This window comes from Aptenodytes patagonicus, chromosome 26 (assembly GCF_965638725.1).
Source record: "Aptenodytes patagonicus chromosome 26, bAptPat1.pri.cur, whole genome shotgun sequence".
In the NCBI taxonomy this organism is placed as follows: domain Eukaryota; kingdom Metazoa; phylum Chordata; class Aves; order Sphenisciformes; family Spheniscidae; genus Aptenodytes; species Aptenodytes patagonicus.
This window is the reverse complement of record NC_134974.1, coordinates 139407-164532: the sequence shown is the minus strand read 5'-3', so window position 1 is coordinate 164532 and position 25126 is coordinate 139407. Positions and strand designations below refer to the sequence as shown.

Sequence of the window (25126 nt, the reverse complement as noted above, 5' to 3'; positions counted from 1 at the left end):
ATCTTGGAGGTCTTTTCCAACCTCAGTGATTCTATGATTCTGTGATTCTATGCATTGCTGGGCCAAAGCGCCAAGAGCGCGGCCCCGGCCCCGGCCCCGGCCCCGGCCCCCACCCGCCGGTCACCCCCCGCGCCGCCCGGGCGCGGAATCCGCCGCCCTTCCGCTGGGGTGGGGGCGGGGCGCTTGGCGCGGCGGCGCTGCGCACGGCCCGCAGCGGCGCGTGCCGGGAGGGCGAGCCCCGCCCCTCCGCTTGCACACGGCCCCTTGCCTTATAAAAGCGTCGGGTGGCGGGAGCGTCGGGTGGCGCGTGTGGGTGTGGGGGGGCCGCCCCGCCCCGCCCCGCCGGCATCCCCGGGCCCGGGGGCTGTGTGCGGTTCCTCCCCTCCTGCGGGGCTCTGACGCGCCTCCCCCCGCTCGGCCCGTGCTGTTCTTGCCTTCCAGCTCGGCTTGTGGGTGGCGTGTGTTCCTTGGCGAGGCAGGTTGTCCTTTCTCGGGGTGACAGTGCTGGGAAGGGGCTCCTCTGTTTCTGCATCTCTCACAGAAGTGCGGAGTTTAGCCAGGTCCCAAGATCGGATGGGTTTGTGGGGGCTCAGCTAAGGGGGAGCTCAGTTCCCTGCATTGTCCAGGGGCAGCCTCCTCCTTGGGAAAGGCATTTTCCATGTCCTTGGCTGTGGGTGCCTCTCGCTTTTGGAGATGGTGGGGAAGGCTTGTCTTGAGGAGTCGGGCTCGGTGCTGAGGGTTAAAGGCTTAAATCAAAATGTGGGTGAACAAAAAGAACAGCTGGAGAGGGGTCTCTTTTCTACAATACTTGTTTAAATTACGGAGGGAAACAACCCAAGCTTGGAGGTGTTTTCCGAAGGTGCTGGCTCAACTTGGCTGGAGGTGACATAGATGTGAAGAGCCTCAGGGTCCTTTGAAAATCCGTTAGGCTGGCTGCCAGTTAGCACTTCAGAGCATCACTTTCAAGGGCTCATGTTCCCTATAAATAGGCACGCAATGTTTAAACTACTGCATGCTGCAGCCTTGGGGGAGGTCTGTGCTGGTGTAAAGTCAGAAATCTAATATTGGTGATTATTAGATGAACCGTTCTGTTTCCTTGAAGTTACGGGGTTTGTTTAAACTGATGCAGATTAATTGTGTAGGAAGTGTTTGGAGGTTCAGGTACTGACTAGTTAAAGCTGAATAGCTGAGGTCTGGGCTTGCATGCGCTTGTGAATGGTGGTCATACATGTGTTAATGCGGATGTTTTATTAACAGACGGAAGAATATCTGTAAAATGGCAATGGCTCAGAAGCAAAGAAATTGTGTGGTATGATTTTCTTGTGTATTTTAGCACAGTATATTATTTGAATTGGAAAAATTAGTGGATATTAGCTGAAATAGTGCGCCCAGGTGCTCTTTAACATTTCTTCACTTGCAAAGTACAGGCTAATTCAATCTTTTAGCTATGTATAAAGATGCTTAGTAGTGAGTCTGAGCTTTGTGGTCATACACTTGGTAGAAACCAGCCATGTCCTAAAAACATAGTAAAGCCAAGTGTTAAGAATATGCTTAACTTCATAAATAATGCTGAAAGTCATACTTTTCAATTAAATTAAAACGTTAAGCAGGCATTGGACCAGACTGTAGACTGTACAGGTTTGTTGTCGTGGACAGAGATTAATTCTTTTCTTTCTCTAACTTTCAGAGTGCAGTTGTATTTCCTAACAAAATATCTACTGAACAGCAATCCCTGATGCTAGTGAAGAGGCTCCTGGCGGTAGCAGTATCCTGCATTACCTATCTGAGAGGAATCTTTCCTGAAAGTGCCTATGGAACAAGATATATGGATGGTAACAGGCCGTTTCCATGATTCTTTGCAAAATCTATTGTCGTAGGATTGTCGTGAAGTTAATGAGTGGTTTTAAAGCCACTTGGTCTTCTCGATTAAAGCTAATAGCCATTTTCAATGACTGTAATGGAAACTTCACTAATACAGTGGTCGCTGAATTTTGTTACAGTGGTGATGCGTGATGCTAACTCAGCAATTAAATCCATGCTGACACCTGTCAATAACGTTAATTTTAGTCTGCTTTTGATAGTACTTTTAGGGAATGAACTTCACTTTCTTAGCAGTGTAGTTGCATTTTGTCCTAAGTAAATATGCGTGTATATATTCTTTTTTTGAGATGTCTGTGTCAAAATTCTGAGGGAAGACAAAAACTGTCCTGGCTCTACTCAGCTGGTGAAATGGTATGTTAATTACATATAACACTTCCATAGATAACACTTCCATAGCGTGTCAATTCTGAAAGATAGCTTTCTGGTTGTTTGCAAATACGAGGAAAAAATCTCCCTTGCTGTGAGTGAACAACTGCCCAGGCAGTGCTTTTAGTGTGTGGTATTTACTATGTTGACAAATTTTTTAATGGAAAATCAAACTCTGTGTTTTGGTAAAGGTGTAATTGACTTGTACACTTGTGTTTCTAGAAAGGCTTACAACTTGGTGCTTAATAGAGCACAAATCTTTGTTTACAGAGTGATTATACTTTACACTTAGTTTCCATGGGTGTATGTGAGTGCTCGAGGTGCACATAAACACAAAAATCTAAGCAGTAGTTCCTCTCTAGTTGAATAGGAGACGCGGTGTTACCATTTTGCATCTTGTATTTAAAGGTCTTGCTCTCAGACTTGTATAAGAAAGTGGTACTGTTGGCCTTTACATTCAAAGGCAGAATTGTATCTGTGAACGAAAGTCCGTCCACTTGTACATTCACACAGTTGAGCCTGAGTATGTCACTGGGGACTGAGGTATTTATTTTGATTTTCTTTCTGCTCACAATAACTGTGAGATGTGTTCATGACTGCTCTCCTTGCTTTTTGTTACCTCTGTAAAGGCCATTTTTGTTCTCTTCACGTTTTTACCAGTTGTAGTACAAGGTAAGGCATCGGAAACGATGCTGCTTTCAGCAGCGGGGGTTTGCAGCTGCCATCAGTGTTGAGGTGTTCAGAAATGTAGGTCTGAGTTCTGATGTTAAGGGTGTAATTAGTCATCTGCTCTTTGTCCGTGTGCCGTCACAGAGAGGGAGAGAAAAGGCTTCCTCGCTGTAACCTGGGATTTCTTAATTGATCTTCTGTGGTAGAGCAAACTCAAGTGGCGCCGAGTGCATTTCACCTTACCCTCACGCATGAAACACTAGTGAGGGCAGTGGTGTGGCAGCCTGTGGATGCTGACGAGGAAAAGCTCCCTGTTTTTTGTGTGAAGGGTGTATGCTGCCTGTCTGGAGTTTACAGTAGCCTTTCTTAACTCGGTGTCATGTACACACCAAAAACAATTTTTGCTTGTTGACTATATTCAAAAGAAATGTTAGAAAAAAAAAATTAGAGTAAGTTTTGGTTCACTGTTTGACTGTTGTTTGCCTGTTACATAAAAAGCAGATTGCAACATCTAAATAAAGGCAATAACATAACTCCTCTGTGCTTCAGAGATGTCGGTGTTCAGCTGAGTGCTTATTTATAAGCTGATTAATGAATACATGTGTTAGAAGGTGTTTGAAAACGGTAGCCGTACAATTGCATTATGTTTTTACTTACAAATTACTTACAGATTATATTTTTTACTTCTTCTGCAAAGAGGTTAGGATGATTTGGGGTGTTACAAAGATAGGCATTGCTTGTCTCACTACTAGTAAAAAGAATAACCCAATAAGTATTCTTTATTGCTCTAATCCAACATTAAGAAAGCTAAACACAAGAATTCCATTTTTTGGGACTATTTTATTTATTTAGTCAGAAGCAAAGCAAATGGAAATTAGCAGTAGATGGACAATATTTTATTTTTGCAGGATGTTAGGATGCTATGATGCCTTGCAGAAGAAATATGTAAGTCTTCCAGTATCATTCAGCTATTTTAAATGTATTTAAACACTCCTTTATAGAAGTCCATTAGCTGCCAGCATAGTTCTATTATAACCATCTATATTCTGGTTAGGGAATAGCGGTGCTTTAATATGTTAAAACAGTTAGCTGCAAAGTGGGATGCACAGACATTTGAGGATAATATTCTTTGTAAACAGAAACGCTTAAAGGCAGGGATAGTTAGGAATTTTCTTCTGCCAGTTGAGTAAGTCCTTAAACAGATAAGGAGTTAAGCGTATGAAGAGGTTTCTCTTCAAACAGGCCCATAGTTGTCTATATTGGTTTCCAGAGCTAGAGAATCAAAACAGCTTGTTAAGCAGAAATGGGCCATGGAATACATTAATGTTCTTTTTTTCTTTAATTACACTTGACAGCTAAGAATGATTGTCCTAGCAGTAAGTATCTTTGAAAGGTAAGGTACACATTTTTTAAAGTAGGTGCTTAGAGTTATGTACAGTTCTTACTGTTTCCTCTCTTTACTTTAAAAATACAGGTCTATACCCATCCAGAAGATCCTCAGGTAAATCTGCTAGAATATTTTACTGGCTGATTAATGATAGTATGGATATAGTGAAATGTGTATACAAGCAACAGCACTTAACGTTCACGTTAATGCACGTTAAAAAAAAAGGCAAAACACCAAACAAGAATCACTAGAGCTAATCAGAATTTCCACATAGTGAATTGCCTTTCAGTATCTAGTGTCCGGTTATTCTCAGGCCAGTACAAGAAACCCAAAGTGTCGTTGCAGAGTTAAATGCCCGTAAAGATGCAGCGTCCTAAATCTGCATAACACATTTATGGGACTTCTTTGGGGAAAACACAGTATGTTTTAGCTAACCACTGGGTGTCACCATGTCTCTGTTATGTGTGTGAAACATTTTCATAGTGATTAGAAGTTGAATGAGTATTTCATTCTAAAAACTTAAGCTGATGTTTCAAAATGTTTTGTCACGGTGATTCCTGGAAAATAATGTAGATCTTCATTTTTATTTGATGACAATTCTATACATTAATACCATTAATTGTTACAGCATTAGAAAGCTGTATTCAATGTGTATGAGTGCATCAGACAGGAGTTGGACTACCATTATTTTCTTTAAATGCAAGGTTAATAGATTACTAGACGAAGCAGCAGTAGTAGTTTGCTTGGCAGCTGATAGTAGTTTAAAAATTACTGGATTTGTTTGCAGACAATTACAGAATGTTACCACTTCAAATTCAAGTACACTCACAATGGGCCACTTCTGGATTTCAGCAGGTACTGTCACTGTGACTTTATTCTGCTCTGTGGTTTTACAGTCTATTGCATACACCTGAATGTAAAAACTTTGGATTTTATCTGTGTGGTGTTTCCTTTTTTAATTCTGGATCTTAAGAGTAATTTTATCAATGTATACTATTAGCTTAGACTTATTCTTAAAATACATTGAATAATTTTGTCAGATTATGGTCATATTTTTAAATAGCCACTCAAAAGGTGATTCTTAGTGTTGGAGTCCAATACTCTCTGACCAGGTTCTGGAAGATATTCCATGCATGGAGGGTGATGTGTAATATCAGATTTACTTACCTGAAGATACTTGATGGTGCGTGGGATTCCTCATTTAGCAGAGATGATACAAAATACACTGAAAATGCAATACAAATGTAAGCTACGCTTAGCAAAGCATAGCTATTGCAGTACACAGTTCAATCACAAGACCAGCGTGATTCCCATTCGCCTTCATGACGCTGGGCATCCCCAGCCACGGGGAAGGAATATGTGGGTTGAAGCCAGCTCCAGCCCGTTGCTCTCTTTGGAATTCTTTTGTTAGTTGTTTAGTTTTTACACTCTTTGGGCTGAGCCACGTATAGTGAATACGGTCTTGCTAACTCAAGGAGACATTCAGACACTTTTAATGAACTGGGGGAAACATTTACACCACCAGTTGATCCCCTCAACTGTGATAATAGTTGATCCACTCAACTGACACAGCTATTTATCTAAAATGAAAGCCAGACTCAGGTCCCCTGTGTGTTGAGATGAAGTCAGCTTTCTTTGCAACAGCTGTGGTCAGTGACACCCTGCATCTTTCCCTGAGCTTCATGGGCACATCACCCTTGCCCATCTCCACTGAGCCTTCTTCCATTGTAGGGCTTTATTGGTTACTCACAGCTGCAGGGAAATGGCTTATTTTAAGACAGGTAATTGAAATCATAGAATCATAGAATCATTGAGGTTGGAAAAGACCTCTAAGATCATCGAGTCCAACCGTCAACCCAACACCACCATGCCCACTAAACCATGTCCCTAAGCGCCTCATCTACACGTCTTTTAAATACCCCCAGGGATGGGGACTCCACCACTTCCCTGGGCAATGTAGCAAGTTCATACCTAACAAATTTCTCCTAGGTTTCCTCCTGTGTAAAATGCTTTTTAAATTTAAAAAAAAGGCAAAAAAAAAAAAAGGCTGCAGTGCTGCAGACCTGGGTCCTTTGGGCTGAGTTTAGTTACTTACCTCTGAAAGAGGTTGTAAGTCATGTAAAAAACACTGGTGGAAGGGGATGTGACTCTCTCAGCCACGCCAAGTTGCCTTAGCATAAATTAACGCCGGACTAATTTGAAAATACAAGACGTGGACCTGCTTCTCTGTCACCTCACGGGGAACAAGATAACCATCTGCAGAGGGGTGAGCCATTTGAAACCATTGCAGATAAGGGTGTGCTTCCAAAAGACAGGGTTACCCAATCAAATAACTCGCGGCTGCTTGCCTTGTGTTGGCTGTTCAGGTCCTCAGGTGCCTCTCTAAGCTGTGTGGCTGTGAGGAGAAGGGGAGCGGAGGGGAAGCATTTTTAGTGGCAGTAAGGTAGGCTTTGGGTCAGCTGCTGTTAGAACAGGAGCATGGAAGTGTTGGGCTGGATGCCAAGAGTCACTTAGGCATGCATTTTCTAATCAGTAACTGTTCTTGTCGAAGTCAATAGTGTTACTCCTTTTATTTAAGGGAAAGCAAGTATGTAAGACTTTGCAGAATTGGGGCTTTCAAAAGTACCTACTTCTTTTTTTCAGATTGGGTATTTTTTTTAAGCACTGTGTAATGTAAAACACAGTAGTTGGTCCCAGCTGCTGAACCATAATGATTTCATGATGTCCCTGGCTCAGGATTTGATCTTCCAAGGGGCAGAGAACATGCAGGTCACTTAGTATTAGGAACTGTAGTGCTTGTAATCTCGGAGCTTGGGCAATAAATGTGATGTCTGCTTCTGACATTCATAGAGTCTGTTAAACAGTCGTGTATCCTAATACTAGAAACAGCTTACTCTGTATTAAAAAACTCTGAATACTTTGTCCATTTTTAGTAAGAATAAAAGGAATGATTCCACAATCACCTGTGCAGACACCAAGAAAGCAAGTATCCTCCTCATTCGCAAGATTTATGTTCTGATGCAAAACCTGAGTCCTTTACCAAATGATGTTTGCCTGACTATGAAGCTGTTTTATTATGATGAAGGTAGTATTTCCAGATTACCTTGACTTATCAACTGTGTTTCAGACATTGGAAAACAATTCAACGAAATATTTTAATATGTAATCTTTATGGTTGCTGGGACTTGTTAAATGATGCTATTTTGCATGTGTCTTTCTCATGACAATTTGTAAAATCCAAGGAGGACGGATTTGATCTCGCTGTAGGAACACAGTCTTGTCACTGACTTCATTGGAGCAAGGATTTCAGTGTGTCTTAAAAACAAATTGAGTTTTCCTGAGTATGTTAGGATGTAACATTTTTGCCAGACTAGTTCTAGTTTGGATGACTATTTAAATGTCTGACACTAGCTCTGCTTTCAGAATGTATTACTGCTTTGTAAGGAAAAATCAGAGCATCTAGCTCATCTCTCTGCATATATAAACTGTTTCAAATAGCTTTAATTGGGTTTTGCCTGTTGTGAAGGGGAAAAGGAACTTCATTTAGTACAACTTGAATATTGATTGTTCCCTTCCCCCCCACACACAATTTTTTTTGGAGTAGCTCTTTGTATTTAAAGGGGAAAAGAGTCTTTTAGCCACACAAGTTAAAATCAATTTTACAAGAACGTGTTTCATTCTGACTCATGTAATGAATTCTTTTCTGCAGTTACACCATCTGATTACCAACCTCCTGGTTTTAAGGAGGGTGAATGTGAGGGGATGATATTTGAGGGGGAGCCTATGTATCTTAATGTGGGTGAAGTGCCAACGCCTTTTCATATGCTGAAAGTTAAAGTTACAACTGAAAAACAACGAATGGAAAATGTTGATAAAAGCATCCTAAAGCATGGAGAGACTAATGTGCCTCTCCGGGTGCTCAGAGTGGACAGAGATGATCCAGAAGAGGAGAATCAGGACATGAATGTAAGAGCGCAAATGTTTTGTGTGGCTTCTTGAATTTTTTTGTGACTTGTAGTCTAGAAAATGGCCATTAATTGTTTTACTGTGTGTCTTACCATAAGATTAATGAAACCTCTGTGTTTCCAGATACATTTAAGGAAGACAATATGTCTTCAATACACTTTTGCTTTAATTTTACTGCTCCAGTTAACAGTCTGTCATTGTTAAAGCTGTGTTGAGCAAGTGCATCAGCATAATGCCTGTCAGCAGCAGCACTGTTGATAGTGATCTCTCTGTGAGACTGGAGAGGAGCAGCAGGGTGGGAAGTGGAGGGGCAGCTTTGTGCTGTGGGTACAGGTGCCACTTGTTCAGCTCCAATCACAAGGTGCAGGTGAAACCTCCCTGGAGCTGCCCCATAGCAGTCCCAAGTGAGCTGCTGCAGCCAGACAGTATTGGCTGGCAATAAATTTGCTCTGGGATCCTCTTGTACAGCAATATACATACAGCTAGTGATGCCACAGCTGAAGTTAAAACAAACTTGATTCTGTATTGGGATTCTTCCCTGGGGAAATCTCCCTAGAAAAAAGCAAAACTTGCTGAAGGCACGAGTGCGTGACAGACTTGTGGATCCCGCTGCTGATGCTAGAGCGCCCGAGATGGCTCTTGGGGTTGCGCTTGTGCAGGCTGCAGCAATTGGAGCACATGGAGGAGTAAGTTGAGGCAGGCAGCAGATGCCTTTAGTTGTGTTAGAATGTGCAAATATGTGTGCTGAGCTATACTGGCCATAGGTGAGAAGGAGGCGGAGCTTCAAGGCTTCTGGCCCCTCCCCCTCAATTAGCATTGCTCAGGAGGCCTGTAGGTGAGGTGATGGAAATAAACTGCTTGGCCCTCTAAATCTGCATAGGCCTCTCCATTGCTGTTTCACAGGCAATGGGAAGGTGGTAATGCACGGATAGTATTCTTTCAATATCTATTGTAACAATTTTGGTATCTTGTACAGATGTTTTTCTTGGTAGTTGAATTAAATGTGTGCTTGCATTAATAATTAAGTAACGCTGAGCTAGCCTGTACGTTCCATGTCAGATTCAATTATTTCAATAGTTTGTTCCACTGAGAATCCATCTAATAAGCTCTGGCCCTAAGCAACTGAGTACAAACTCTTGTCCTTATTTGTCTTCAGTAAGTGATAGAAGTTTTTCTTAATCTAGGAAGATCCTGTCTTGGATAATAAAGAGGAAGATAGGAATAATGTAAACATTTCAGAAGCTCAAGGTAACATTTATGTATATTTTTCAAGTCTCTTCAGCTCGTGCCTCTCTTTCCTGATGTTACTAAAACGAAAACTCGATTTTTCTGATGTAAACCACTATATTCAAATTTACATTCTATTTTCTTCACATACATCACTATGCCTCTATTTTCTGTTGTGGCTTTGTTCCGTAAAGCACTTGGTTAGCACATGCACGTTTTCATGTTTCTATTCTGAAATTCTGATCTTCCGTTCCATTTTGTCAGATAAGCTAGATTTAATGGGTTATATATTTAGAAGTAAATTTTGTTGTGGTGGTGGTGTTATGTTTTTACTACTATATTTAATTTCCACATAAAGCTTGCAGAGGTATTGTGTTCTTGAGTTCATTATTGCAGACTTGTGCAGCAGAATTCTCTGTGCAAAAAATGGCCCAGGTCTATTTTTGTTTAAGTCACAGCTGTTTGGACTGTATCTTCACTGCTTCAGCCACTACCTAAGTTTAGCAGAAATACCACTTTTGGCCACCTTTTCTCCTTAAGTTCTGATTACAGTGGGACCGTGGTCTGATTCTGCAATCCATACATGCTTCAGTCTGTGGTTGCGGAGGAATCGAGGCCATCGAGGCTTGTGTACACCGAAGAGTTTTTACGTTGACTGAATGATACCTATGTAAAAATACCTGTCCGTATGATGCATGTTCTTCTGTACAAAGGAAGTTGTTTATTACTGTGGTTTGCTATTCCTGATACAATCAGTAACTTCACCTCAAAATATGTTTTGTTTTATGAATGATTGTATGATTATGTCTGTGCCGCTGGCTATTTTAGTGCCTTTTCTAGCTGCTTGCTTTCACAGCTTACTCTGGACCTGTGTGCCCTCTTCTCTTACTGCGTACGTGGAGCATTTTGATAATTGCAAGTGAACTTTTTTAATAGGTACAAGTTCTAGCAGAGCACTCTTGTTAGTATGAATCTTAGCAAACTGAGTTTCCTCAAGTAAAATCCTAACACTGTAAAATCTGTCAATGTAAAACTATGCAAACGATGTGAGCGGCAGCAGCAAAAAGCAAATTCCAGCTGGAAGCCTGTAAGGCAGCACTTCTCAAGGAGGTACCAAAACCATTTACTTCTGTTTTGGTTTTTTTTAAAAGTTTCATATAACAACTTCAATAAGCAATTGAACTGAGAATTCTGCAGAGAATATAAATGAAATCTTCCGTTTTGGAAGCACTCTGAGGACTCTTAACGCTGCATGGCAAAGCTGCCTTCTCCTGTGTTATCAAATAAACGATTATGTCCTTCCTGCTGTGCAGGACATCAGGAAGTACCTGTTCATCCTTTCTGATGAAAAACAGCAGCACCTGTCTTGTTGGATTTTTTCTTAACCTTAATAAATAGATAGTTTCTGCGCTGTTTGCTTACAGTCATATAAATGTCCTCCACTGTAAGCTCTGAATGCAGAAGTGCCAATAAAACAACTGTCCTGGCTACACTAGCCTGACCGCAGCTGCTGCCAGAAACAGCCCCTGGAAGCATTCCACTGTCTTGGGGTTTTTTTTTTTACTTTAAATGAGTGCTCCAAGATGTGGCCCCAGATGGTCTCCAAGTCAAAACATGAGACAGCAAACTCTGTCCTCAGGGATCTCTGTGAGCAGAAGCTTCCCTTTAAGATTTGAGAGAAACTAGGAGGAAAAGTAGAAGATGATTTATCTTCAGATTCCCCAAGATAGCCCAGGGGCTCAAAGACTGGACTTTGCTACCAAACTGAAGAAGGAATTGCTGCTTGTTGGTCTGCTCATTTTGGAGAGGCTATGTAGGAAGCATCCAGACAATACTGGTACCCATTTGGTGGGTGTACATAAAGCATTTCAAACATAGCAAAGAAAGATCAAAAGAGGAAATAAGTGCCCTTTTTTGAAGAAGATTAAGTAGAGATGATGTAGATGAGTATGCTCAGAAATGCTCTGATATGCTCATGTAAAATAGGATAGCTAAAGGAACACAGTTCTCAAGACTGTGAAGTAAAAAACCAAGCTTTATGACTGAAATCAGGGTAGGAGGAGGGGAGAACTTTATTTGGATGAGATGCCTGTGTAAAATGCTCTTTTTCTGTAGCAGAGGTAGAGGCTTCTGTGGAGATAATGAATATATGGCACTCTTGGAAGAAATGCCCATTAGTGCTGCTTGCTCTGTTCACTCTTAATGCATTTCCCTAAAGTTGCATCTGCTTTGAAATATAACTCTGGTTCTGCAGACTTCAGAAACACCGATTTTCCATAAAAACTTCGAGACGTGTTGCTTTCCACATAACTACAAAAGCGGCAACTGTGTTAGTGCTGAGGCTTTTGGTCCTCTCAACCCAAACAAGACTAGGAGCTTGTTGGGGCTACCATGGTGTCTGAGTGCTTGTGGAAGCAGTTGGAGAAAGCAAGTTGAGCCTGGATTTTAATTTTTTAAAATGGGTTAGAGTGCCCTGTCATTCAAGCCCAACACTGAACAGGCTGTGCTGTGTATTTAAATAGTGGCATTAATTTTTTTTTCAGAAATAAAACGTGCAACTTTGCAAAAACAGCTAACATTTCCATGCTGTTCAAAAATAATCATGGAAATGTGTAGGAAGCAGCATGTGTAGATTAGCATTTTTATCTTGATGATGCTAGTAGGCTGCAGAACTGGAATAACCACATAAAGCTGTCTCTGTTGCTTTTAGAAATTCATAGAAGTTCCAGAAGCATGCAAAAATGCAGCGAATTGCTTGTCTTATGGAGTTGGTACAATGTTTTATTTACTGGAACTGCAAGACACAGGAAAATGCATTTGTGGCCCTGAAATTCTTCAGTCACTTCAACAGCTGAAGCACATAATCTTTAACCAGTTCATGCTTACATTTTGTATCCTAGAAAAAAACCCAGCAGGAATTAGAAACACCACCACAAAAAAAACCTCCAGAACTGGCTGCTCATTCTTCGTGGCCTTTAGCAGTACAGTGTATAAACGAGTTTGGGGATCAAGCCCACTCTTCCAAAGATCCTGCGTGTAAATCTGTACTACCTAGCATAAGCATCTCTTAAGTGCCTGCGATAGGAAGTTGTGATAGGAAATCGCTGAATTAAAGATGTAAGAGAATGTAATGCTTGGTAGAGTTAATGACTTGCTTGCACATAGAGAATTGGAGCCCTTTGAAGCACCTGTTTGCTGCATTTATAATGTGCGGGTGTTCTTTGTGGCAAAGCATCAGTGTTAGGCTGCTAGTGTGTTGTCAATGGTGGGCTTTATTATTTAACAACTCTTTTATAGAACCAAATGTAACTTGTGAAGAGGATGAAGTTGCGAAGGCTGGAGGGAACCAGAATCTGTATGTTTCTAATCCTCAGGTATGAAAACTGCACTCTGTTGTCTTAAACTTCTACTAGAGCTTTTGTGAAGCTTCTTTCCTACTTTGAGTGATTAACAGGTAATCTGCTAAAGGTTTATTTAACACAGTATTTTCAGCAATAAAATGCATTTACGTTTTACTTTCCACTGTTTCACAAAAATGATTAATATTCTAAAGCAATCAAAAGCAGTAACAAAAGGCTGTTTTTCTGTGATACAGATTTCAAACCAAACAGATGGTCTGACTGATATTAAGATAAATGGGAATGTCATTTCCATGTTTATAAACTGCCATAACCAAACACTCTGCCTAATAGAAATTTCTCTGCTAATTCTGACAGACCAAAACTTGATTAAAGTTGATTAAAACTTAAAATGCAGGTTTATTACTCAGACTTAAAACTCAGGCTATATTCCCTGCATATAGCAAAATGGTATAATTTAAAAGTGGAGGACTACTTCAAACACAGGTCCTTAAGATTTCTTAAAACAGAATAGCCCTAGGTAACCGTGAGTGACTTACTGTATAAAAATAACTGATGCTTTGATCTGTCAGGGCTCTTTGACACATTCAGCAGTAAATAGTGGTGTTGACTTCAGTGGGTATACTCCTGTATTTAAATTTCAGCTCAGGCGCTGTGGTGAGCAGAGCCAGAGCTCTTTGCACGCTACAGCACTGAACCTTGCTGTAGCCTCTAATATATTTTTTTTTTTACTGCTGTCACAAGGCAACATCTATTTTTTGATTTTAGGTCGATCATTTGGCAAGTAAGACGTCTGAACTTAATGTGTCAGAGAGCAGGACAAGAAGTGGAAAGATATTTCAAACCAGCACTGTTAGTATAGTTTTTTCTCTAGTTCTGTTCTTCTTTAAGCCTTTTTCTGTTCCACACAGTGAATAAAACTCTAAGCTTTAATACATTCCATGTTGACAGAATGAAACTCTCATCATTTCTAAAATTCCCATTCAACACATTTGGATTCTTAGTGTCAAAAAAAAGTCTGTTCCAAAGAGTTAAAAGCTGAGTGTTGATGTAGTTAACACAGGTTGAGAAAGATTCATTAGGATTGATTTACATCTTCTTGAGAATGTGTTTAGCCAAATTCCCCGCTGGTTTAGTCCATAGTTGGTAGGAGTGTGTGCAGGAGGGATCCCCAGCCCAGTGTACCATATGCTTGCTAGTGATTTCACTTGGAAAACACAAGGCCAAAATTCTAACCTCAGATCTATGACTCACACCAAGAAAAATCTGTTATTTCTTTGCTTAATCACATTGCAGCAGATGAGTCTTGTAGTCAGTGCTACCTGTGGGGAGCCAAATTCTTCCAGCCTTGCACCAGTGGAGCAGAAGTTGTCTTCAGGGTGGAATTTGGCCTTTGGGGATGGCACTGGGGGCCCCCATCTGTCTGTTGCTGCTGCCTTTACCAACTGAGCTTGGTAGCTTCAGCTTTGTGAGGCGCTGGAAGGCCTTCACAAGACCTCAACATCTCTCCTACTTGTGAATGTTCAGGGTTACTGGTAGGTTCTTCTCAGAAAAAGCTGTGGGGCGAATACTACTGTTCTAGTAAATAAGTAAGCGCTCTTCACTTACAGTCAGGAGGGGAAATTACATGTCAGGGCCAAGGAAAATTGTACCCTTCCTGTCCCCGCTCAGGAAAGCTCTTCATTAATTTTTTGTGCAGGTTAGGGAACAGTAGTTGTGTAAGGATTCATAATGTGCAGCTCAATTGTTGCCAGTAGTTTTCTCCGAAACGAATGGTTGCCTTATTTCTATGAAGGCTGATGGAAATCAAGCTTGGGAGCATGCAAATTTCATTCCTCAGCAGAATGTTCTAAAGAAATCCAGAGAGAAATTGGTCTGTGTCTTAAAAATATCTGTGTATGAAAGCTGCATGCGAAAAGGGCTGACAGAGTTTGCAACAAATTCATGAAGTGGAGATGTTGAATTCAGAATATAGAACTAGTAGATTCAGTCTTTTGTAAAGTACTGCTTACCGCAGAACAGAATTTTTTTACTTCCATACACAGTATTTTTTTGTTATTCACTGATGTGAAGGAAAAAAAAGAACATTGTTCTGTGTGCTCACTATCACTGTATCTTTCTTATAAAAAAAGGTTTTGTTAGTGAACTCAATACTAGAATTTAAACAAAGCACAGTTGCTTTAAATGATCAAAAGCACAGCAGAGCTAAAGGCTAAATTCTCATCTTTTCACACGTGTGCAAGTGAGAAATAATTGGATTAAACTCAGTAACGTGAGCCTGTGTGGTGCTGAGCCCCCTCTCCCGTTGGTACGGGGCACTCTGCTGTTGTGCAAAGCCCTCCTGGTGCCGCCTGGCTCTGCAGTGTCTGCAGTTGGGGCCACTGCCTTGGCTCCCAGCTGCTCATGGAATTGGACTTCAGGAGTGTTGCCTCTGTGGAGGGAACAGCCTTCAGTATGTTCCCTTGAAGCTGTGACACACAGGAGGTCCTGCTGTTACAGCATAAATACATCCCAGCCCTCCTTCCCTTTGGAGGGAGGGTCAATTCTGCCAGAAAATAGTATCCAGATGTTACTCCAGGCTTCGCACCTCTGGGCAGGGACCAGGTGATAGCAAGGTCAAGCGGCATGCTCCACATGCAACTCTCAATGCATCACACAGCTGTCTTGTTCAGGGTGGGCTTTTCCCATGTAGGACTTGTAATGCCATGGAGCAGGCCACAGCCTGTGCAGTGTGGCAACCTGTAATGCAATGTTTATTTTCCCTTGGCAGGTTCATCACTTTGAACTCTCATCTAGTCAAGATGTGCTGCCAAAAAGGAGAAAGATCAGTGAACCAAAGGAGCAGTTTTAGATACTCATCTCCCTGCTGTTTGTTCAGAGTTCTTCTCCGCACCACATCCATTTTGTTGTTAATGTGAATGTTCATATTTAAATATCTTTTAGGGATCTTTTCTGTTCCATTTTTAGTCATAAATGGAGCATGTTTTAAGGGAAGAAAATCTGTCAAGAAGCCCAGCTGAAGAAATCAGAACTTACCTTTTATGGGAGGTCGTACCCCATCAGGAAAGACAGAAGGTACCTGACTGCTGATGTGACGGAGAAAATCTCTGTAACGAAGGTGATTTGGGGGGATTTGACTCCCTGCTCATAACGCGTTTAAATCCTGATGGTGACTGTGTAAGGTTCATTACCCACGACACAAGGTTTCACCAGTAACTTTGGCCTGTACTTCAAAGCTGAGGAACTCCCTGTCCAGAACCTGCCACACAGGGCACACAAGTCTTGGGTTAATTCCAGAGCTTTATGGAGCAGGTCCGGGAGGGCTGCGTTGTCAGTTACAGCAATATTACATTTTTTGCTTTTGCTGCTGGGACAGTTAGGGGCTTGAATCTTTGCATTTCTTCCAGATTGAAGGCACCAGACTCAAGTATAAAAAACAGGCATTCTTCACACCTTCAGCTTACGTATTTCATGCCAAAACACAGGAATTTCTGTACTGCTGTGGCGAGACACGTATGTAATTACAAATGAAGTATTAGTCTGTGGCAGGCATCTGTTATAATGGTGTGAGATTATTTGAAGAAACTTGTGTGTAGGTAAAATGATTAATTGCAGAAGTTGGATGTGGCGCCGTTTCTTTTTCTAACAACAAATGGTTCATTGTTCCTGTGCTGTAAATGAATTGGAGCGAAGCTGTTTCTGCCTGGCGGGGAGCTGCTGCTGTCTTTAGGTGGGGTTAGCTGAACGTTTTTTGATGCTTTTGACTTTTAAATTAGGAATGTCGTTTTATCATTCCGCAATTAAAACAACGTTAACGTTTGGTGGCTGGGCGTTTCTTTACGGCGTGGGGTGGAGGACACCTGGGGGGGCCTTGGTGAAATGCGAGGGGTGCTGGGGCGCTCCAGCTCCGAGGCTGCGGCTCCTCGCTCTTGTTCCAGCTCTGGGGTGGGGGCTGACCCTGTGCGGGATGAGCGGAGCGGAGGGCTGCGGCAGCGGGCGAGAGCAAATCTGGCACAAAAGAGAAGGGGGGGGGGGGGGAAGGTCGAAGCGGGGTTTGGCGGCCGCGGCCGCGCAGGGCAGGCGCTCGCCGAGGGCTGGGCGTTTCGCTCCGGCTCACGGCGCTGAAGCGGGTCCCCGGGGTTTGGCTGCGAGCGCACCCGGCCCCGGGCCGCTTCGGCCGGGCCGGCTGCGCGACTGGTGCCGAACGCGCGTTTGCTGCTGCAGCCGGGCGCGGCCCCGTCCTGCCCCGGGCTCCCGCCGCCGCCTCGCCCGGCTCCGCGTGGATAAGCGGGACGCGCAGGGCACCGGCACCGGGACCAGCCCCCGCTCCGCACGCACCGCCTTCCTCCCCGGGAGGAGGAGGAGGAGGAGGAGGAGAAATCCCGGCCCGGCCGCTGGCCGCGCTCATTGGAGGCTCCCGGCCGCGCGGGCTCCCATTTGCCGGCGCCGGGCCGCTCCCGCCCTCCCCCGGCCCCACCGGGAAGCCTTTCCTCTCCCCGGCCCCGAAGTTTGGTGGCGGGGGAGGTTGGGGAAGGACCCGCCGAGCAGGGGTAAGACCGGCCGAACCGGGGGAAACGCGTATTCCGGGTTTTGCTCCTCAGCCCTGAAACTCCGTGCGGGGGGGGGGGGGGCACGGCCGTGCTCCCCCTCGTTTGCTGTTTTTGCGCGTTTCGCAGGGGAAAAGTTGTCGGATCTCGTTACTGCTGCGTGGGGTCTGGGGTGCTGGCGGGAGGTTTGGGGTTGGCAGCCTAGGAGTGCGAACCTGAAGGCGCAGCTCGTTAACCTCCCCGAAGAGGTGCGTGTCGGTTGCAGGCAGGTAGGTTGCACGGGGGGAGTGTGAGAAAGAGAACCGTGCAAATGAAGGTGCTCTTTCTGCATCGCCCCGGGACGCTGCCGGGTGTCCCACGTCCTGTCTGGCTGTGGGACCTCGTCTCTGTTGTGAGTGCACGGTGGGAGGTCCCCTGGGTGGAAGGACTCGGCTGTGGCTCAGATCTCCCGTCCTCTCCCTGCGCGTGCAATCATTTCCTCAGGCACGTCCCTAGGTGACAGACGGCCGCTCCCTATCAGTGACTCTTGTACAGCCGTTCTGGGAAGGGTGAGCCGAAAATTCCTGGGTAGAAAGGGCATGCATCCCTTGTCCTTGATTATGCCTCCCTGGAGCCTGGGTTTTGGGTCTTGGGGCTTAGCACTGTTGTCTGTCGTGTTTAGAAACAGGGCAGACCTTGGTTCTCTGTGTGCCCAGCCAGAGGGGGAGATGACGACGCTAACGCACCGAGGACGGCGTGCTGAGGCGGGAAGGAACTCGGACAAGAAGCCCGACAGCGAGGAAGATGCAGCTGTGGACAGAGACCTGAATGACGATGATCCTGATGACTCCAAAGATATCCGCCTCACGCTCATGGAGGAGGTGCTGCTCCTGGGGCTGAAGGACAAGGAGGTAAGGCAGGCGTCTCCAATGGCTGCGTGTGCAGCGGTGGCAGCACTGCCTTGGTGTACCTGGGGGTGAGGTTCTCAGTGAGCAGCAGAAGGGGTCGTATGAGTTCCTCTGAGTCCTCTTCAACAAAGCCAGCCTGCTTAGCTCAAACCACCTTCATCTGTAGCTGAAACCGAGCTGTGGAGATTGCTTGCGAGTGCTGTCCCACCAGCTCTGCCAGGGACTGTAAGAAGCGGCTGGAGGCAAGGGTTATGTTATTGTGCTACTGCCATTTGCAGAGCAAAGGTGGGTTTGTTCTTTGCCAGGGTCAAAGACGTGGGGTAAAAGGAGCCTCACCTCGTGCATCAGATGGTAAATGTTCTCTTCCCTAGCCCAAGTGCACTTTCCTATCCAAAACCACCAGCTGAAACAGAGACACTCTGAGCACTGTTTCCATTTCGCTAAAAATTGATGTGAAAAATGGCAGGGGCAGGTTTTGAGAGAAGAGGGCAAGGCGAGAGAAGGCAGCTGGACCAGGAGTTGAAAGCAGGTGCAGGATGGGTCTGAACACAGCAATGGCAAAGGAGGTAGGAGCCACATCCCTGTGGCTGCTTTCAGGCTGGTCATTTCCTTAGCCGGGCAGGAATGGCATCGTGCAGCTCCAGGCTTGGAGGGAGTGGGGCTGGATGGGAATCTCTTTGCTGGGCGCTCGTCTTGCCCATGTGTGCCGGTTTAATGGCTTTCCTTGGCAGCAGTGGACAAACTTCACAGCCAGTTATTTTCAGGGGGTTGTTCCCTGCTAGAAAGGGACCCTGGTCAAACTGAATTGTTTTGTGCTTATCAGCTGGTTGGAACTCGTTTCTCAGCTCTGCCTAGAACGAGCCGTGGGGAAAGGACAAGACAGCTTGCATTGAATTCTCTGAGCTGCTTGGCTCTTATCTGCTGTGTCGGCACGCCTTGTCTTTAGTGCATGCATCATCTTGATCTCTTTGGGGGAGTCTGATGCTGCTATTGCTGTCAAGCAGATGGGGAAGTCGAGACCAGGGGAAGCTAACCAGTTGCCCAAGGTGCTTCTTGGGATGATAATGGCAGAGGAAGGCCTTAAACACAGGTTTTTCAGCTCCAGGAGCACTCTTCCTATGTGTCTGTCTCCCACCCTGAGGAAAGGAGACGCTGTGTTTGTCAAAGCTGTGGTAGATGGGCCACCTTCTCTTCATCTGTTTCTCTGGGTTGAAATTAAGCCCCTGTGAGGTGCCTGAACTTTTTTTCCATAGGGCCCTGCTGCTGCTGAGTTAGTCTGAGCTGGTGCATTGCTCTCACATAGACCTGCTCAGGCCACGGCTTCTGACGTGGACCATGTTCGCAGATCCGGCAGGGGAGAGCTGCGGGTTGTGTGACAGAGACTTGTAGCTGTCCTGTTTAACGAAGCCAGATAAAATCTAGGACTTGCTGAGCCCAATAGGAAGTAACAGGAGAGCAGGGCTATAAAGAGAACATCATGCAAATAATTTTGGAGCAGATATTTGAGAGCAGCCTAGGAGCGTGGCATGGTCTGCTTTCTTCTGGGCTACGTTTAGCATTCTTGGCTTGGTTAATGTATTCCTGGGAATGGTCCTTCAGCCACCAGGAAGTTAGGAGAGCACAATAGCTACGAAAAAAAACTTGTCATGCTTTTTTTTTTTTTTCTTTCCCCCCCATCCTGTCCTTCCACATTCCTCCATTTCAGAAGGAAGACCAGAGGCAGCAGTAGCCTGGCCGTGAGCTGGGCTCCCAGGCATTGGGTTTTCCCAGCTCTGTTGTTCACTCATGATTTGATGACTGGAAAAAAATAAGACAATTTTAGCCAAATCCAATGAGCTCACAGTGTAATTTCATTATTTTAAGTACGAGTCTGTCCATCTAGGAGAAACTGGCTGCACGCCAGCCTGGCATTTGTAACCAGTCTGATTCCAGAAGCTGAAAGTAACCCAGGAGCTTTTGACTTGTTTGATTTCAGGCCCCTTAAAATTTTCTAGGGGTAACGTGCCTTCCAGCCCAGGCAGTTGAAACTTTCTGTCACCACCACACCCTTTTCTGGAAAACTTGTTCCTAGAGGGTGCGTGCAAACAACAGTGCATCTCCCATGGACGTAAATCAGCAGGGCAGGGATAACAGGTTGCTTTGTTTTTCCTCATAAGGAAATGAAGAAAGCAAATAAAGATTTTAATTTCTTTTATGGTTCTCTATGCTACGTAAGCTGAGCAACCCAGTGTCCAGATGCACTGTATAAACAGACACGCTGGGGACAAGAGTTTACCCATATGGACTGTAAAAACTTCCATGTTGGCGGGCTGCATGTTCTCAGCCTTTTTTCCTTTGGAAAGGGGCTTGTTAGGTTGCTTTGTCTGCAGTCTCCTGGTAGCTTTTAGACCTACCCTTTCTCTCCTCCCCCCCCCCATTCCCTCCAGAGAAAAAGAGCAACAAAAAGGGAGTTACGAGCGGGCCATAGCATTCCTGGTGTTTCGGCATCCCCCTGCAAATAAGCGTGTCGTGACTTTGCATCCAGCTTGGCTCACCCTTCCCTTGGGCCCATCTCAAACACCAGCGCCTGCCCGGTTCCCAGCCCCGCTGCCTGCCTGGATGAGCCTCTCCCTGCAGCCCTGCCTGCTGTCCGCTTGCCCTGAAATCCAAGGACTGCTGCCCTGCATCTGTGCCATGAGGCAGCAGACATCAGGCTGGAACAGCCGGGCTTTGTTCCCAGTCCTGAGTGGAAGAAGGGAACGGAGAGGTCGCCTAGGCTGTCCTGTTGCTTCAAAGCAGGGTCAGCTCTCTCCTGAAAAGCATCAGTTGAATGTTCTTAAACCTCAAGGGACAGAGACTTCCCTTCCCTGCCCCCTCCCTCCGGGGGTGAACTGTTCCTCAGCTTTCTTGTCCGGATGGTTATTTCTTCCTGGTGCCAGCTCCAATCTCTCTGGCTACGATTTTAGCCCAGGACTCTGTCCCATGCACAGTGGAAGTGGGAACTGGCCATTCCCTTCCTTTTTGCTGCTGCCTTTTATGTGTCTGACACCCCCCCCCCCCCCCTTATCCTATTCTCCCTCTGTCTTCCTTTCCCCGCACTGAAAACCCCGATTCAATTGCTGGTTCCTTGTGGGTTGTATTTTCCAGACCTCTGCACCTTCTTGTTGCTTTGCCAAATGCCTTAACAATTTTGGAGCTTCCACTTCTCAGGATGGGGACCCCGTCCCGTGGCGGGCTCAGAGAACAGGGCTTGGGGCCAGGTGTGGAACGTGCCGAGTCCGAGCAGATCTGGTCAGCAGCAGCCCCAGCGCTGCCCCACTGCTGGGACCCAAACTGCTGCACCCCAGCCCCAAGGTGCCCGCTCTGGGGGGAGAGGTGGGATCTATTTTCCCATCCTTCATCCCTGGCTGGAAATCTTCTCTTCCCTCACAGAAGTTTGCGGGTGGATTTGAGCAAGGGGGGCGTGATGAGGGTGGGATGGGCGAGGGGCTGGGGAAGCTCTTGTGCCCTGTGGTGGGAGCTGGGGCTTGCTGTAGCCTGCGCCCTGTGGGACAGTGCTGTGGGTAGTGGGGAAACTCTTCTTCGCGGGCCTGACAAGGGATTTCTTTGTACAGCTAATTACTCTCAGGGCATACCTGGAGCTGGTGGGGGCTTCCTTCAAGGAGAAGGGCAGATTTCGCCTCCCATTTCCCCCAGGCATGTCCGCAGCAGGCGCTGAGGCAGGACAGAGCAGAGCTCGTGTCACTGGTTGCAGCCCCACAGCAGCAGCAATGTCCTTCTGTGGCCAGGGGCTTGCCAGGGGAAAGGGCCCCGCTTTTCTCATTCTTGCTCGGATTTTTTACAATCTGGGGTTGGGCGCAGCTGCCTGGCCAGCGCTGGGGTGTGCCAGGTGGTTGTGGGTGCAGTGGGAAGGGCACGGCCTGAATTACTCAATGTTTGCAGGGAGGGGGTTAGTTGGAGCTGGCGAGCACTTTTCATGTGGTGGGGAAAGTGCCTTTTTCCCTTTGGCCCGGGAGGCAGAGCTGTCAATGGGAGTTGGGAGAGTTGCCTGGGCAGGGGCCGAGCAGGCCAGGAGGGGTGGGGGGCTCGGCAGAGCTCCCCTTCCTGTCTCTCTTCTCCCCTTTCCGTCCATCCTCCCTCTCCCAGGGGTACACCTCCTTCTGGAACGAGTGCATCTCTTCAGGCCTGCGGGGCGGCATCCTCATCGAGCTGGCTCTGCGCGGCCGGATCCGCCTGGAGCCGCGCTGCATCAGGAAGAGGAGGCTACTGGACAGGAAGGTGAAGGTGCCACAGGAGCTGGGCTGGGGGCCCGACAGGCTTCGGGGCTCTGTCCACCCCAGCTGAGCCTGCTGACCGCGAGCTTTGCCGAAGCAGTGCTGCACGCCAGGGCTGGCGCCATTCCTTCAGGAAAGGAGCGGCAGGTCTGCATCCAGCCTTACACTGTGTTTCCGCTTTGTCCTTCCAGGTGCTCTTGAAGTCAGACGCGCCGACTGGTGACGTCTTGCTGGATGAGACCCTCCGACACATCAAGGCCACAGAGTCTGCGGAAACAGTGCAGACCTGGATAGACCTGCTCACTGGTAGGGCCAGTTAGAGACACCACCTCCCCAGCTCCCTCGGGGCCTGTCCCTGCTGCCTGTCCCCTCTCCACGGCTTGGCCATCCCCTCACTTCACTGGAGATGGGCAGAATACTGACAGCAGAACAGGGGAAGGCTGAATGTGGGGGCAGGGAATGGTTTTCCGGGTCTTTTTTGTTGGGAGCTCGGTGGAAGACTTGGACCTCGCTCCCCATTGCCTCTTTTTTCATTATGAGTCTTTACCAGGTCTGGGGTCCAAGGTCCTGGGTAGAAGGGGCTTTCCAAAGGGATCTGCCCCAGGCTGCTGCACCCTATGGCCGCTGGGAGCTTTGCCAGCTTGGACTGATGGGTGAAGGGGGTCAGAGTCGGGCCAAGGGGAAGGAAGAGGTTCCTGTGGTGGGGACTGGTGTCCGTGCAAGCACGGATGGTCCTGGGCTAGAAGCGGCCTGGGCGCTGGGGTTGGGCGGCAAAGTCATCGCTGCCCCAGCGTTGAACAGGGTCTCCTCTCTTGCAGGGGAGACCTGGAACCCCTTCAAGCTGCAGTACCAGCTGAGGAACGTGCGCGAGCGCATTGCCAAGGCACTGGTGGAGAAGGGCATCCTCACCACAGAGAAGCAGAACTTCCTGCTCTTCGACATGACCACCCACCCCGTCAGCAACGCCACTGAGAAGCAGCGCTTGGTGAAGAAGCTCCAGGAGAGCATGCTGGAGCGGTGGGTGAACGACCCCCACCGCATGGACCGCAGGACTCTGGCTCTCCTGGTGCTGGCCCACTCCTCAGATGTGCTGGAGAACGTTTTCGCCAGCCTGGCAGACGACAAATACAATGTGGCAATGAACAGGACCAAGGACCTCCTCGATATGGACCCTGAAGTGGAAGCAGCCAAAGCCGGGGGCGCAGAGATGATCTGGGCTGTCCTGGCAGCCTTCAATAAGTCCTAAAAAGCCCCCGAAATCCCCAAACCAGGCGGTGGGAGGGCCTCACCCCCTCGACGCGAGGCCAGGAGCATTTGGGCACGGAGTTCCTGCAGCAGCGGGTGGGCTCAGCTTGGGGACACTGGGGGGGGGGGGGTTTTCGCTCTCCCCCCCGGGCACGGGTGGGAGGGCAAGAGCCCACCTGTGTGGGCAGGTCGCACACTCCTCCAAAGGCCGGTGCCTCTGGGGAGAGGTGGCAGCGGCTCTTTGCTTCCCTTGCAGTGCTGCTTGCCCATGGGCTTCCTTCTTGGGCCGGTGCAGAGCTGGGAGGTGGCAGAGCCCAGCCCTGCCTCTGCATGTAGGAACCGAGCTGCTCAGATGGGCCAAACACCGGCAGAAACGGGGCTGCAGAGCAGCCTGCGCTCCCTGTGCACCGGCTTGTCCGGCCGCCTCCGTGGCTCCCTCTTCCATGGACAGGTCTTGCCTTTGAGCTGCCTGGGCAGCACAGATTCCCGTAGGGAGCGTGCAGAAGTCCTCCTGGGGCAGGGTACGGGCAGGGAGGCGGGCAGGGGGCCGGTTCAGGGGTGTCCGGCGGCTGGGACCACCCAACGTGCTGGCTGGCACGGGGCAGCCCAAAGCCCTTGGCACGTGTCACCATCGAGGAGCAGCTCTGCAAAGACGGTGGAGCCCTGCACTGGGCTGGGCCCCCGTCGCACACCCGCTCCTTCTGGTAAGAGGAAAAGTTACACTGTGATTTTTTTTTTCTTTTTTCTTTTTTAAACACACCTCCCGCCCTTCCTCCACCACTTTAATCTCCTGTAGTTCATTTAAATGTATTTCTCTGCAGCCCGAGGGAGTCCTGGGTATTTAAATCCGTTGTCCGTAGCTGCCCTTTGCAGTAACGGGTTGCGTTTGAAGGGCGCCGGCAGCGCTCCGGCGGGGCGGAGGGAGCCCTCCGGGTCCCCGGAGATGCTGCTGGCACCCGTGTCGTGAACTTGCTGGGTCTCGGCTGCTGCTCCCTGCCTGCACCCAGTGATGTGTCTGCGGGCGGCGGGCCTGGGGGGCACCCTGCCCCCCTTCCTGCGTGGCCCGGGCCTGGGGGGCACCTTGGGCTGCGGGTGGCCGCAGCCAGGTGGCATCACCCCGGGATTCATTTGCCTCCCCGCTGGCCCGTCCCCTCCCGGCCCTCCATCTGCCTCGGGTTCCCGAGGGCTCTCCCATCCCACTCGCACGTAGGTGCTGCCGGGGGGGGGTGGTGGGGTGGGGGGGTGGTGTGTGTGTCCCCAAAACCCGCGGGTGGGGGCGGCCCCCTCCTCGCACAGGCGCCTCTCCCCCGCCGTGCCTCGGTCGGGGCCGGTGCTGCGG

At 47.4% G+C, this 25126-nt stretch overlaps 2 protein-coding genes across 6 annotated transcripts; both read left to right on the top strand.

The window, feature by feature from the left end:
* The first annotated feature begins 348 nt into the window (after window positions 1-348).
* Window positions 349-16675, top strand: HORMAD1 (HORMA domain containing 1). Its single transcript, XM_076360135.1, has 14 exons — window positions 349-475; window positions 1258-1309; window positions 1688-1832; window positions 2169-2232; window positions 3825-3861; window positions 4272-4292; window positions 4391-4417; window positions 5091-5158; window positions 7237-7388; window positions 8013-8269; window positions 9454-9517; window positions 12794-12870; window positions 13624-13707; window positions 15626-16675. Exons 2-14 carry the CDS (start codon window positions 1277-1279, stop codon window positions 15704-15706), a joined length of 1110 nt encoding a protein of 369 aa, XP_076216250.1. The 5' UTR covers window positions 349-475; window positions 1258-1276; the 3' UTR covers window positions 15707-16675.
* Window positions 16676-17276: 601 nt separating this feature from the next.
* On the top strand, window positions 17277-24610 carry GOLPH3L (golgi phosphoprotein 3 like). 5 transcript variants are annotated; one of them, XM_076359979.1, is made up of 5 exons: window positions 17277-17405; window positions 18098-18292; window positions 22415-22546; window positions 22734-22848; window positions 23361-24610. In XM_076359979.1, the coding sequence occupies exons 2-5, from the start codon at window positions 18110-18112 to the stop codon at window positions 23786-23788; spliced, it is 858 nt and encodes a 285-aa protein (XP_076216094.1). In that variant the 5' UTR covers window positions 17277-17405; window positions 18098-18109; the 3' UTR covers window positions 23789-24610. The 5 variants fall into 5 exon arrangements, with proteins under 5 accessions (XP_076216094.1, XP_076216091.1, XP_076216093.1 ...); XM_076359976.1 differs by having other exon boundaries at window positions 17354-17405; window positions 18064-18292; XM_076359977.1 differs by having other exon boundaries at window positions 17381-17405; window positions 18102-18292.
* Window positions 24611-25126: the final 516 nt, after the last annotated feature.